This window comes from Solanum tuberosum, unplaced genomic scaffold (genome assembly GCF_000226075.1).
Source record: "Solanum tuberosum cultivar DM 1-3 516 R44 unplaced genomic scaffold, SolTub_3.0 scf00319, whole genome shotgun sequence".
NCBI classification, from domain to species: domain Eukaryota; kingdom Viridiplantae; phylum Streptophyta; class Magnoliopsida; order Solanales; family Solanaceae; genus Solanum; species Solanum tuberosum.
Genome location: NW_006239243.1, coordinates 159,147 through 174,824, shown reverse-complemented (window position 1 = coordinate 174,824; position 15,678 = coordinate 159,147). Strand labels below are relative to the sequence as shown.

Here is a 15,678-nt window from a genome sequence, read left to right as displayed (position 1 = left end):
AAACAAATTCGTAACTTATTTAAATTCAATTTAACCCGTCCATTTCACTCCTCGATCGGCTATTGAATATGTAGTACGTCATAGTTCAGAAGCATGCTGACCATTTCACTAACATGTAAACAAAATACATTATGATTAGAACATGGCATGGGTTCTTGAGTCCTAGTAATATTTTCCCACCCATTGCTTCAATTTTAAGATATTTAATCCAATAATGTTATTTTTTTACGTAAATAAACAGAAAACAAAACAATAAAATTACAATGTTTTTTGTTGTTGCTCAGCAATGACATAAGGTTAATTAAATTGAAGATTTATTATAAAAATAAAATGACGAAATCAAATTTTTGAGATGACAAGAAATAATTGGGAACATGTGAAAAGCCAAGTATACACCATAATAGTGAGGGGATCGTGATAATATCAACTATCAAGCCTAGAATACCAATATAAATTATCGTGAGATGATCGAAATTTCTTCATTCTTTATTAGACATTTTTTATTCAAGATTTGATTATAAAAATGTTAAGTATGTTGAAAGCGTTACTTCAAAACATGCATAAGACCCTACAACACATGAATACAAATTAGTTCAACTTTTAATATGAACATCGAACTCACTACTTTATCATATATAAATAAATAATGTAAAATATTACATACAAACACTTACTTGGTTTTGGAGCTAACTGCTCTCTCACTCTCTTGTGTTTTACTATCAAACTCCAGCTGTGTTGCCTCTTTCCCCTCTAAGCATGACTTTATTTATATGTTCACCTGAATTTAATAATTTTTGTATAGTATTTTAATAGCGATTATGAATTTAACTATTATTATCTATTAACTCACTATCATAAAATAAAGATAAGTTTTTGAGGTAATTTCTTTCTTTCTTTTTTGTTATTTAATATTTACAATATCACATCCTTATATACAATTTATAATTGTTGGGCTACAATGATATTTTTTATTAATTAGATTACAATTACATAATTACCATTAAAAAACAATTTACCATCATATTTACTTCATTAATTATAATTTCCTTTTCAATTTCATAGTATCTAAACTCTGTCTAAATTCTAAATCCGCGCATGAAAGTAAAGTTATATTAAACACAAATATATACTTATATAAAAGGAAAGAATTTCATCCAAATGGTTAAACCATAGTTAAAATCAGACAAGTAAAACGTGATAGCGTAAAAGGACCGGAGTCAACTTATGGTCAAGTAAAATGATTTTTATCTATATATACTACATATCAAACCCTTTTCAACTTGTTCATGAAAATTTTGACTCCGCCGCTGAGCCCGCTAAATATCCTTTTTGACTTGTTCATAAAAATTCTGACTCTGTCACTGAGCCCTGCTGAGTGCTAATATATCAAGGAGGGTGGTGGGAGTTGTAGGGATCCTAGGGGAAGATGGTGGAGGTGCATAAGAGAATTGCCAATCTCAATGTATTCCTTGCTTGGTTTATTTGTTAACCTTTTTTTTTTTGCCTTTCTTTGTTTAATTAATCTTCTATCTTTTCACCTTTAACATGTTATTTTAATGTTGTTGTTTTGCACTATCACCAATAGAAAAACTTCAAGTTTTTATAACTTTGAGTTTGAGTAGAAACCAAGAAAATACACAGAGAGAAAAAAAACAGAGCAAAACCCAAGAAACCAAAAAGAAGGGATTTTTACTTAGTTTTTTGATATGCAATTGCAAACCCAAGAAGAAGTTTTTGGAATTTGAGGCAAAGATGTCTTCTTCTTCTTCAAATCCCAACAAAAAATACCATTTTTTTCTTTTCTTGGTTACCCTTTTCTTCACTTCTTCTTCTTCTTCTGCTGCTGTTACTGATGTTGTTGCACCATTTTCAAATTGGGACATTCTTGATGATACCCCATGTAAATGGTCTTTCATAAAATGCAACTTTCAAGGTTTTATTACAGAAATCAATATTCAGTCTATTCATCTTGAACTTCCTTTGCCTACAAATCTTTCTTCATATAAGTACCTGAAGAAGCTTGTTATTTCTGATGCTAACATCACTGGTACAATACCCTTTAACATTGGTGACTGTTCTTCACTTGTTACTATTGATTTGAGCTCAAATGGTCTTGTGGGTACCATTCCTTTAAGCATTGGAACCCTTGTAAACCTTCAAGATTTGATTTTGAACTCAAATCAGCTTACTGGGAGAATCCCAGTTGAGATTGGGAACTGTAGAAACTTGAAAAATCTTGTTCTTTTTGATAACAGGCTTAGTGGTGGTTTACCAAGTGAAATAGGGTTGTTGTCAAATCTTGAAGTGTTAAGAGCTGGTGGGAATAAAGATGTTACTGGTAAAATCCCAAATGAGTTTGGGGATTGTGGGAATTTGACTGTTTTAGGCTTAGCTGATACAAGAATATCTGGTTCTTTGCCTGTTTCTTTGGGTAAGCTTAAGAATCTTGAAACTTTGTCTATTTATACTACAATGTTGTCTGGTGAGATACCTTCTGATTTAGGTAACTGTACTGAGCTTGTGAACTTGTATTTGTATGAAAATAGTCTTTCTGGTTCAATCCCATCTGAGCTAGGGAACCTTAGAAAGTTAGAAAAGTTGCTTCTTTGGCAGAATAATCTTGTTGGTGTTATTCCAGAAGAGATTGGGAATTGTACTAAGTTGACTATGATTGATTTGTCTTTGAACTATTTGTCTGGGAGTATACCATTATCTTTTGGTGGTCTTGTTGTGTTACAAGAACTTATGCTTAGTAACAACAATGTTTCTGGTTCAATCCCTTCTGTTCTTTCACAATGTACAAGTCTTGTGCAGTTGCAGTTTGACACAAATCAGATATCAGGTTTGATTCCTTCTGAGTTAGGGAATTTGACTAGTCTTGTTGTGTTTTTTGCTTGGGATAATCAACTTGAAGGAAGTGTGCCTTTAACTTTGGGTAGTTGTAGTAACCTTCAGGCATTGGACTTGTCACATAACTCACTTACTGGTAGCATTCCTCCAGGCTTGTTTCAGTTGAAAAACCTTACTAAGCTACTGTTGATTTCTAACGATATTTCGGGTACTATACCTCGAGAAATTGGATATTGTAGCTCATTAGTGAGGCTAAGACTTGGAAACAACAGGATTGCTGGTGGAATTCCGAAAGAAATTGGAGGTCTTAAGAGCTTAAACTTTCTTGATTTGTCCGGTAATCGCCTTTCTGGACCAGTTCCTGATGAGATAAATAGCTGTACTGAGCTACAAATGGTAGACCTCAGCAGCAATACACTGGAAGGTCCCCTGCCTAACACTCTGTCTTCACTATCAGGGATTCAAGTCTTGGACGTTTCGAATAACCGGTTTGGAGGGCCTATATCGGCTAGTTTTGGGCGTCTTGTGTCCTTGAACAAGCTGATTCTCAGTAAGAACTCGTTCTCAGGGTCGATACCTCCATCTATCGGCCTGTGTTCGAGTCTTCAATTGCTTGATCTTAGCAGCAATGAGCTCTCGGGAGGCATACCGATGCAGTTAGGAAAGATTGAGTCCCTTGAAATCACTCTCAACCTTAGTTTCAATGAACTAACAGGTCCAATTCCTGCTGAAATTTCCTCACTAAGCAAGCTGTCGATACTTGACCTTTCGCACAACAAGCTTGAAGGGAACTTGAATCCACTAGCGAGGCTCGATAATCTTGTCTCACTGAATGTCTCATACAACAACTTCACTGGTTATCTTCCGGACAATAAGCTCTTTCGACAGTTACCATCATCAGACCTAGATGGAAATGAAGGTCTATGTTCATTCGGAAGGCCTTCGTGTTTTCTCAGCAATATCGATGGAGTAGGAGTAGCTAAAAATGGAAATGATGAGGGAAGGTCAAAGAAGCTCAAATTAGCCATTGCATTGCTAGTCATCATGACAATAGCAATGGTGATCATGGGAACTATTGCTATCATACGAGCACGAAGGGCGATGAGAAGGGATGATGATTCAGAGATGGGAGATTCTTGGGCTTGGCAGTTTACTCCATTCCAGAAGCTCAATTTTTCAGTGGACGAAATACTCAGATGCCTTGTGGATACTAATGTCATTGGAAAAGGGTGCTCGGGGATGGTCTATCGTGCAGATATGAACAATGGTGATGTCATAGCAGTGAAGAAGCTTTGGCCAATAACCATGACTACAACTAATGGAGGCAATGATGAGAAGTGTGGGGTACGTGATTCGTTCTCTGCAGAAGTTAAGACGCTTGGTTCAATTCGACACAAGAACATTGTTCGATTCTTGGGGTGTTGTTGGAACAGAAGCACAAGATTGCTCATGTATGATTACATGCCAAATGGGAGCTTAGGAAGTCTTCTCCATGAGAGAGGTGGTAACCCTTTGGAATGGGAATTGAGATACCAAATATTGCTCGGGGCAGCGCAAGGGCTCGCCTACTTGCACCATGACTGTGCTCCTCCAATTGTTCACAGAGACATCAAGGCCAACAACATTCTCATTGGTCTTGAGTTTGAGCCTTACATTGCAGACTTTGGCCTCGCAAAACTAGTCGATGATGGTGATTTTGGTCGTTCCTCCAATACAGTTGCTGGTTCTTATGGCTACATTGCTCCAGGTAAACATGTTTTTTTATTTCATGTCAAGTTACAATTCGTCATCATTTTCTAATTCCTAGCATATTATTCCGAGTATACATTTTGCTTAGTTATAGTATAAGCATTGATTGCACATTGCAACAACAACAATATACCCAGCGTAGTCCCATGCAATGCAGTCTATGAAGGGTAGAGTGTACGCAAACCTTATGCCTACCTCAGAGGTAGAAAGGTTGTTTCCAATAGACCCTCGCTTCATGGAAAAACAAAAACAAGGCAATCTAGAAAAAGAAGTAACAGATGCGACAACGATTACACATTGCATTTATCACAATTTTTTCAAAGAATATCAGTAGTTCTTGATGATCATTGATCCAAGTGCTCCAATGTTGTTCATTTTTCATTACAGAATATGGCTATATGATGAAGATAACTGCAAAGAGCGATGTCTACAGCTACGGAGTGGTTGTATTAGAAGTCTTGACAGGTAAGCAGCCAATCGATCCAACAATTCCCGAAGGAGTGCATCTAGTTGATTGGGTAAGACGGAAAAGAGGTGGAATTGAAGTCCTCGATCCAAGTCTACACTCGAGACCAGAATCAGAAATCGAGGAAATGTTACAAGCATTAGGAGTAGCCCTGTTATGTGTCAACTCCACTCCTGATGAAAGGCCTACAATGAAAGATGTAGCAGCAATGCTAAAGGAAATCAAACATGAAAGGGAAGAATACGCCAAAGTCGATGTTTTACTCAAAGGCTCTCCAACAACAACAACTACTACTGATCATAATCAAGAAAACAACAACTCATCAAAGGGTGTTTTAGCAACATCTTCATCAGGACAGAAAGCAAGAAGTATGTATACAATGAGCAATAACACAAGCTTCTCTGCTTCATCATTGCTTTATTATTCATCATCATCATCAAATGCCAAAAGTCGATTCTTGGGGTGTTGTTGGAACAGAAGCACAAGATTGCTCATGTATGATTACATGCCAAATGGGAGTTTAGGAAGTCTTCTTCATGAGAGGGAAGAATACGCCAAAGTCGATGTTTTACTCAAAGGCTCTCCAACAACAACAACTACTACTGATCATAATCAAGAAAACAACAACTCATCAAAGGGTGTTTTAGCAACATCTTCATCAGGACAGAAAGCAAGAAGTATGTATACAATGAGCAATAACACAAGCTTCTCTGCTTCATCATTGCTTTATTATTCATCATCATCATCAAATGCCAAAAGTGGTGTTTAAGTGATTCAACAAAACTTATTACATTTGCATTGAATAGAAGTTTGTCATATTAGTTACTATTAGTTTTAAGTTTCAATAATCCTTTGTTTGTTTGTTTGGAATTTTCTGTAAAGAGAATTAGAAAGGTAGATATGTGTGACAAGTTGAAACAAAACAAGCCAACTTATGCTAATTTGGCTTTTTGAGCATTTTTAAGCTTTCATGTAGCTACTAAAGTCAACTTTATTCCTCCTGGTTTTAAGGTTCATTTTTGAAGCTTTCAAACAAATATTTGGGACCTACATAAAAATGAGTATATAACAAAACAAAGTGCATGAAACACTAGTGATTATTGTACATCTTTTGTCCTTGATATAGGTATTTGAATAATGATACTCTAAGACCTTATAAATAGGGGTGAGTCTACGTACATCCATCCTTTTCTGACTTCACTGATGGGATCACCGGATTTGTTATCGTTGTTGTATACTATAAGGGGTTCATTTGGTACGTGGAATAAGGTAGGATATGCCAAGATTAAGTTTGGAATTAAATTTATACTGAATGTCTCACCTTATCTCATTCCAACTTTCAAGTGGGATAAATTAGTTCAAAAATTATAATTTCAAAACTATAATCCTGAAATAATTTAGTTTCCGAATCAAATGACCCCTAAGACTACTTTGCTTTATCTTTTGCTCCTCCTAAATTCCTCTTTTTCTTGAAAAATTGACTAATAATTTATAATAAACTCCTAAAGAATCATGAACAAACTTAATCAACTTTGTGGATTTGTACTTTTGTAGTGGGAAAGAAAATTTGGGACAGACTTTTAGGGGCAAAGCATTCCCCACATGCCTTTTTTTAAGGGTGGGTTTGGTATGTTGGAAATTATTTCAAGAGAAAAACATTTTCCACTAAAAGGGGTGTAATCATACTAACTTTTAATTTGTATCAATATAAATCTTTTTTCTTATATTATATTATCTTGCTATTTAATTCAATCTTTAATAGTCAATTTTTTTAGCAAAATACTATGTAGTTTGCTATTTATAATAGTTTTGTTAATTTATTTGAAAAATAATTCACTCATCAACCAAAATTGAAACTATTTTTCATGAAAAATGTCTATTGATCGTTTTCTAATCTAAATATTTTTCAAACAATAACACGTGTCCTAATTTAATGATTTTCAAGAGATAACAATAGACGAATATTTGTCATAGTTTCAAATTTTACCAGATGTGGTGCAACATATGAGTTGCTCTTCTCTTAAGCGAAGATCTTAGTTTTAAGCTCCGAATATAGAAAAGTCTTTGTTAGGGAGCGCTTCTTCTGAATGAATTCTATGTTGGACAAATTTAAATTAGTACGACTTCAATACGAGTAATTTAAATTTTGTTTTGTACTACTTGGGGAAAAGTATCCTCCATTTATCTGAAATAATAATATGGGACTAAGCTTTATTGTTATGAAAAAATGATTCCCTTACCTAATTTGGACAATAATGTGGTCAAATATGAGTACTGAAACCCAAAGCAATCAATCATGGAAAAATTCTCAATACTGAAAAAGTGTAACAAAAGCTAATTAATGCCTTAACTTTGAATGAGTTTTCCAAAGTTGAAAGAGGCATGCATACATATGACTGATTTGACATATGTAGCAAGTACTTAGTAATGTAGGAATCAAGTACTATTAGGCTCTTTGCCAAATTGTCATGCATGTGTGCGTGCCTAAACAATGTAAGCCCTCCTTTAGCTCTCACCTTTTTTTTTTAATAACAATGTAGTGAAACAATATGAAAGTAGCAATGTCTAGTTTGTCAGATAAAAAAGATTCCTTATGATTATTTATAAATTGAATAGTATGTAATGAAACATTATGAAAATAGCAATTCCTAATTTGTCAGATAAAAAAGATGATCTTATGATCATTTATAAATTGAATGGTATGTAATCTTAGTTTGACAGATAAAAAATGATATTTTATCATCATTTACAAATTGAATGGTATGTAATAAAATAATATGAAAGTAGCAATTACTAATTTACCAGATAAAAAAATGATCTCTTATGATCATTTGCGAATTGAATGATATTGTAATGAAAAATAATATGAAAATAGCAATTCCTAGTTTGTCACATAAAAAATGATCTCCCATTTACAAAATGATGTATAATGAAACAATATGAAGTAACAATTCTGTGTTTGCCAGATAAAAAAATTACCACCATTTACAAATTGAATAAAAAAAAATATGATTATATCTCTTATATATAAAAATAATTACCTTTCATTATAAAAATGAAAATCTCTTATAAAAATGGACGGGACAATACACTTTCGTAGTTGCAGTGACTACCCGTCATTTTGCCATTCAAATAAGAGATAAATATAAGGGGGGGAGAAACTATCCAAGTCTGTGACACTAGGCCCTTAGTTACAGCAAGAATCATTTGGTATCTTTACCAAGCAAAAAATAATGTAATATTTGGGGTGGAGCAACATAGGGTTGAGGGGTTCATTTGAATTTCGTTCAATGGAAAATTATACTGTTTATATATAGTAGATATTGAATCCTCTTAGACTTTTTTGTGTGTTCGAGTTTTTATATTTTAAAACTCTTTAGTGGAAATCTTGTTTCTGCCGCAGATAACAATGTATCATTCTATAATAAAAGATGCCTAAAACCAATGGACCTGAAGAAAACATACTAACGCGATTAAAACTTAACCCCAATTAATAGACATTATATATATAAATCTTTTCAGATAAATTTCTTTTATGTGATTTTAGGCCGTCTTATCATGTTTTCTCTTTCGTATAACACCTTCATCACCAAAGGTTGGCCAAGTTATTGGGCCTGAGGCTAAACCACAAAGAGATCCAAGAACTAAACAACCCAATAGGAAATTTGCTTTAGGTTGAGTACAATCCAAGTAATTGTCATCTGCATTTTTGGGAAATTCAAGGAAAAGGAATTATATCATTCAAATTCAATAAATTAAAAAAAAATACTTATTGTGAGTAAACTAAAATAGAAACAAATCTCCATTTTTATAATTACAGGTTGTTTATAAAGTACTTAAGAGTTAGAAATTAATGATAATGGTACTATATAATATATATATAGATGATAAAATACTGAGTTTTAATTTCATTTAAAATGGTACTTCAAAGTCTAACCCTTGGATTAACATGATCATTTAGAATATTATATTTTTTTAAAATTATTATTTTTTATAATTTATATTATATAGTTTATTAGATAAGTTTGCAATTGAATAAGCTTGAAATTGGATAAGCTTGCAATTAAACAAATAGCTTAAATACAACATATAATAACTTTTAATATATTTTAAAGTCAAATATTAAATCCAATAAAACCATAAAATTTAATTTTAAGGATCACAACAACAGAATTGCCCAAAAGGTGGAACACATTGGCCAGACTTAAATCCTATTCTTTTGCAAAATTCATTACAATCTGGATAGTTCTCACATTTTCCTTGGCACACTGGTGATTTTTCTTCACCAACACTTCCTCTTGCCACCATCACTTTGACAAACAAACAAACAAAAAAATGAAATGAGAAACATATATAAGTGCAATAAATGTTGAAATTAACGAGTCGTGGCTGAATCAGAATTTTCAGTAAGAAGAAATAAACTATAAAGAAATAAACACAGAAAGAAGATTGACAAGTAAATTGATCAACATTCACTATAGAATTTAATTTTCCAGCAAAGAGGGTTCGAATGAACCTCTACTGTCCCCCTATAGCTATATCCCTAGACACAAATATTTAATTTAAAATATATATAAAAAAAAAATACATGAATAGATGAGAGGATTCAATGTGGTAGAACCCTCATTCCACCTCCCTAGCTCCGCCCTTGAAAACAAGTAATTTGATCTACGAATATTCAATGTAAAAATTCTTCTTCTAAAATATTTTTTTGTATTTTTTTATATTAACGTATGCATCACATAAGCTTAGCCAACATAAAAAGGTATGACCAAATTCAAAACGAGCACGATTGGGAATAGATTTTTGTGAATGATAATCAAATGAGTAGAAACAAAAATCATATAAATTACATTTACATATATACTTACCAACTGTGAGAAACAAGAGAATGAGAAGAGCACTCCTTAAGATTTTTTCAGCCATGATAGAAAAAAGACTGATTTTGATTTCTATAATTTAGGGTTTATAAATGACTTTAGAGTGGTACCATAGTATATATAGGTGATAACATATATATAGTGAGTTTAATTTTTTCGTTTAATTAATATTTTATGTGTTTTGGCCAAATTAATACTTAATGTGTGACTGCTCAATTAATAACTCGGTCAATTTTTTAATAAAATTAATACTTTATGTTTATGTGTAACTGTTCAATTAACCTGGTGATCCTTAAAATATTACTTTTAACAAAGATTATCCTTCAAATCTTTTTAATTTGAGCAATTTTAATTGGTTTGTCACCTCACGTGTTAGATTAACGTAATTCCTAAGAATATTACTTTTAAGAAAAATTATCCTTCAAATGTTCCTAATTTAAGCCTTTTTAACGATTTATCACCTCAAGAGTCGTTAAATTAATCTGACCATTCTTAAAAGGGAAAATTGTATAAAATAACAAACTATTAATTCAAATTAAATGTTATAACCACAATTTTGATTTAATTGTAACCCGTAGCAAATAGTTGTCATTCGCCTCTCTCCCCAGATTTCTCGCTCTCCAGTCTCTCACTCGCCTCTCTCACTTTATACAAACACAAATTTATAAAATGTGTTTGTGTATGTATAAAGACTTAAAGAGAGAGAAAATTGTATATACAAATACAAATACATATATTTTCGTCCTATACACTTATAATTATACAAATATAGATCTTCCCCTCCCAGTTCTATTTTGTCTTTCTCTCTTTATACAAACACAAATTATACAAATTACAATGTATAATTTGTGTTGTATAAAGCGAGAGAGAGAGAGAGAGAAATTTTGATATACAAATGTTTTATTTCGATTCAATTGTATACAAATTTAAATTTTATGCAGATATATATACAACATAATCATTGATACATATACATAGTAGTTACATATATACAATTATCTAACCGATTTACATATACAATTGCTGCACTTTTATACAAACAAGAGGCATGCTAGCGATTTATACAATCTGATGCTCCATAACAAACATAAAATTTGCTATGAAACGCAATTATGCAAACTATAGTTATAACATACAAATATGAATTTTATGTTTGCTAAACCTAAAATTTACTCTATTAAAATTGGTTGAAATAGAAATTGGGTTGGGTAATGACCCGCTCAAGTTTACTTTGGGCTCAAATGGGTCGTTGGGCTCAAATTTACACGAACTATCATAAATACAATGTCTTGAAAAATATAATATGTAAATGACTATAATTAATGATGAGGGTAAATTAAAAACTAAAATAAAATTATCCATTGATTTTATAAAGTAGACAAGTATTATTAGACATTCCAAATAGTATAATAGACAACTATTATTAGACGGAAGGAGCAATACTTTTGATATTTCAGTTAATTGATAAATTCTATTTTGATCCTTGAAATAATAATAAAAACTTTAAATATTCTAATTTTTTTTCCAAATAACGTAATTTCTTTTTTATTTTTATGACCAAACACCTTAGAGCAATGTCATTGACCGTGGGTGTGAATGCATTTCTTTTTGTTTATTCGGCGAAACTGTTAAATTGAACCGTTTGATCCTTCTTAAAACAATACTATAAATTAAATTAAAAAAAAGAACCATTTGATCCTGTATCGCTATCAAGTAAACATAAAAAAAAAAAAAGAAAAAAAAAAAAAGAAAGCTATTTCAAAAGTCAAATGCAGGTATATATGGAAATTGAACCCTCTGGCCCTTTCAAAAGCTATTTCAAAATCTCTCAATTTTAAAAAAAAGACTTCCATGTCTTCTTTCCTTTTTGGTAACATTTTAATATCAGTTTTTCAGGTGACATGTTTAAGGTCACAAAATTAAAGAATAATTTTATATATTTGACATAACTTTAATTTTAGATCATAAAATTCAAAAATCTTTTTTATTATTTTAAATTTCGTGTCAATTCAAACTTCTGATTAGAGGGTTCAATTTACATACTCAATCTTTTTGAAACGGAGTAAGTACGTAAATCGAACCCTCTGGCCCTTTCAAAAGCTATTTCAAAAGTCAAAAGTCAAAAGTCAAATGCAAGTATCTATAAATATGGATTCTGTGTATTTATTAAGGTGCAATAGAGATGGGGGAGCAGGATGAAGAAGTTGGAAGGGAGTTGGAAATTATTAGTACTACTAATGATGCTTTTCCGTTGATAAGCTCACCTGTTTCAAATTACTGGCAAATATGGGAGGAGCCTGGTATGCTCTATTTTGCTTCTTCTTCCATACCTGCTTCTCCAATGGAGAACCTAACTCTCTGGAATCATCACGAATCTGGTTCGTAACTCTCTTTTTACCTTTCAAATTTGTGTTTTCTCTCTCTCTCTCTCTCGTTTGATTAGAGAAACGATGAAATGTGCAGGTCAAGCTGAACCTTTTGATGCCCAGCTTCAAGAGGATGATGTGTCGATGAATGATTGGCGGTTTGAGTTTCTACCGGACTCCCGCCAAATAATTGCCAACAAGCTGTGAGTGTATTTTTACATTTGTGTTTATCATGTACATCAGCAATTAATCCCTTACTCCAAAACAATTCAATGATTTCAGTATTTTATTTTTACATTAAAACTGCCTTAAGCTGTATTGGATTGACATTTTCATGAGTTCAATGTGAGGCTACACCTACAGCCTCCTCATGCTCTAGGCTAATGTCAAGTGGAGATTCAGCATTCTGATGTAATCATCATCCTTTTTCTCTTATGTTAGCATTAAATATTTAAGGAGGCATCGTGATATCCGGACATTTGAACAAGAGGAACTTCGAAAAATTGTTATGAGGTTTGAGGAAAAGATATTTACTATTGCTACAAGTAAGGTATGAATTCCTGTCAATAACTGGATATTTGTGTATGATTATTTCCGCCCTTGGTCAACCTTATTATTTATGCTAATGTCAATACGAATTGATCCTCCTGATATGTTGATTTCATTTTTTTTCCAGACAGATTATCTGCGGAAGATAGCTTTGAAGATGCTGAGTCTGACTATGAAGACAAAATTCCAAATTCATGTCTGCGACGAAACAGTACTGCAAGTAGTAGATGAAAACTCCAAAGTCCAGGTAGGATAATAGAAAGTCTATGTAGTACAAAGAATCAATTTTCCTTAAATTTCTTGATTAGACTGTTCATTGTGTATGTCAATGTACTAAAACCGTTTACATATGGTTATCAAATTCATTAAATCGAATTAGGCGTTTACTAAAAGAGCGATTATCAAAACTACCATTAATAAATTGCAGTGTACGCATGCAGAATGCTAAATCTCCACTTCATAATCTACAAAGTGGAGAATTAGGCAATATACAGGAAATGGATAAGAAATTGAAAAAGAAGTGGGGAATTGTTGGATCAATTAGTTTAGACGACCTTAAACAGCATTTTGGCAAGAAGCGTGAAGAGGCTGCAGAAAGCCTTGATGGTAAGCTTCCTCTTGGATTTTCAGAATAAGCCTATTTCTGTTCTTGTTAGGAACTCTGTCTCTGAAGATATAAGGTTCCGTAATATGTGGTCATCTTACTATGTAATCTTTTTTTACAGTGAGTGTCTCCACATTTAAGCGAATTTGTAGAGAAAACGGAATCCTCCGATGGCCATCTAAAAAAATAAAGAGAGACAGGGTTTTACTCTCCAATATAAGCAGCAGTGAAACTGTCCCAGTAGCTAATGGCCCACGGATATCAATCTCCACTGCTCCAACTGCATTTGCATCTACCAATGTTCTAGTCAATTCCAATCAGCAGAAATCATGGAGTTCTAATCTATCAGTAGATAAAGAAATTGGAACATCATTAAATGATCATGGTGACGAGGAAAACATTATGATTCAAGAAGGGGACTCAGCCAATCGAGAAGTCGTGTACAAACCACAGGAACTCGAGCCTGCCTGTGATGGGACTAGTCATTTGGAGAAACAGTACTTGGGAAAGGAAAGACTCAGTTGTAATACTGAAAAGGAGGTCATTGTCTCCGTGGAAGGCTCATCATCTTACGATTTTAGAAATGTTTCGGAGCCAAATCAGGTAAGCTTACAGAGTATGATATTTAAGTATAGATGATAATGTTTCATGTTGACTTAATTAGTTTTCCTTTTATCTTAGTCCTACTATTTCTTGCAATTACCGTAATCAATGGAAAGGGAAACAAGCATCTCCATGCCTGTGGAAAGAACAGATATATCCAAGAAATTGTCTTTCTATCTTCACATCATGATCCTACTCAAGTATAATTAAAAATTACCAATCAAGAAATCGTCCATTTTAGACCGTCTCAATTGATAGCTTATCCATGGCTACAAGCAAGTTGTTTTGGGAGGTTTACACTTTATATTTACGTAAATTGGAGAGTAACATGCTATGTTTTGTTCAACTACAGAAATGGAGATTACTCATTCTTTCATCTGTTTAATATCATCAGGGTCATCTCGCTGTTTTTGCTTCGTTCTGGCAAGTTGATAAAGATCAATTGATCTCCATGGATGACTTGGAGTCTGATTGTATTAATTCTCAATCTACGCTTGAATCAATATCTGAACCTTCACTACAAAATGATGCAAGGAGGATGAAGTTGAATTTCGACAAGTTGATTACGCTGCCTCTAGAGGATCTCACTAACCCAAACCATGAAGCTTCCATGAAAGAAGCTTTGCCCATACTTGCTGACAACCTCTCATTGTTTAGAGATGAACAAGCCAAACAACTTTTGGAATTTCAGTTCGACTTTCCAAACATCACGAATTCCTGGAGAGATTGTTCTCAGAGCAGAATCGATTGTCAAAATTTCTTGGCTGAATTTGAGAATACTAAGTCATTGTTGGAAACTTCAACTAAAGAGGAGGATGATCTTAAGGATAAATATACACAACTAGAGAACAAGGAGAATGAAATGATGGCACAATTGGAGGCAATTCGAAAGGAGAAAAACGAGATAACTAAACGGAGGAGTGAAAAATTTAACCAGACCAAGCACTTGGCTGCTTTGGCAGAAGAGCAAGGAGGTAGAACTAAAGATAAAGAGCTGCAGATGACTATTGCTAGTAATAAATTAGACAACTTAAAGAGACAATGGGTTTCAGTCCAATCTTCCTTTAATTAGGTTCAATTCTTCCTTCTGGTTTTCTCAATGGTTGAGTTGTACTTGCCTTTTAATTTTCTCTGTGTGATATAATGCCTTTATAATGTTGTATGTTTATGTTCACAGAGGTCTTCTGGATTGTGAGTGCTTTAAAAAGAGTTATACTATGTCCTCTTTTTCTCTTTCGTATTCTTCTTGTTTTAAATTTTTTGGACTTTCATCTTATTGGTAAGGGTTCGATTCCCAACCTTGTAACCCCCTTCCCCATTACTACTACTCGTGATCTTGTAACGATGGATACGTGATGCTTTGAAGATGGCTACATCTCTTGTTATTTCCTTTTTTATGAAACTTATACTTGACATTATAGTTCCCTTGTAAAATAGAACAAAGTGTCATGACCCGCCACTTGAGTAAAGAGTGTTAGTTGAAGTCTAAGTCTGTGACAAAAGACTACAATGTCTTGGTAGCTTTTGAAGAACAAATTACTCAAATTTGATGGTAATTCTTGAAGATTATAAAATGTATCTTTCCTAAATTTTCTCTTGAAGATTATTTGA

General features: G+C 33.1%; 2 protein-coding genes across 2 annotated transcripts; both read left to right on the top strand.

The window, feature by feature from the left end:
* The first annotated feature begins 1,482 nt into the window (after positions 1 to 1,482).
* LOC102591961 (receptor-like protein kinase 2) lies at positions 1,483 to 5,834 on the top strand. Its single transcript, XM_006360308.2, has 2 exons — positions 1,483 to 4,597; positions 4,987 to 5,834. The coding sequence occupies exons 1-2, from the start codon at positions 1,753 to 1,755 to the stop codon at positions 5,832 to 5,834; spliced, it is 3,693 nt and encodes a 1,230-aa protein (XP_006360370.2). The 5' UTR covers positions 1,483 to 1,752.
* A 6,243-nt stretch (positions 5,835 to 12,077) lies between these two features.
* On the top strand, positions 12,078 to 15,303 carry LOC102591617 (uncharacterized). The gene is made up of 7 exons (XM_006360307.2): positions 12,078 to 12,323; positions 12,409 to 12,514; positions 12,753 to 12,861; positions 12,988 to 13,107; positions 13,301 to 13,466; positions 13,586 to 14,067; positions 14,462 to 15,303. Exons 1-7 carry the CDS (start codon positions 12,128 to 12,130, stop codon positions 15,137 to 15,139), a joined length of 1,857 nt encoding a protein of 618 aa, XP_006360369.2. The 5' UTR covers positions 12,078 to 12,127; the 3' UTR covers positions 15,140 to 15,303.
* The last annotated feature ends 375 nt before the right edge of the window (positions 15,304 to 15,678 follow it).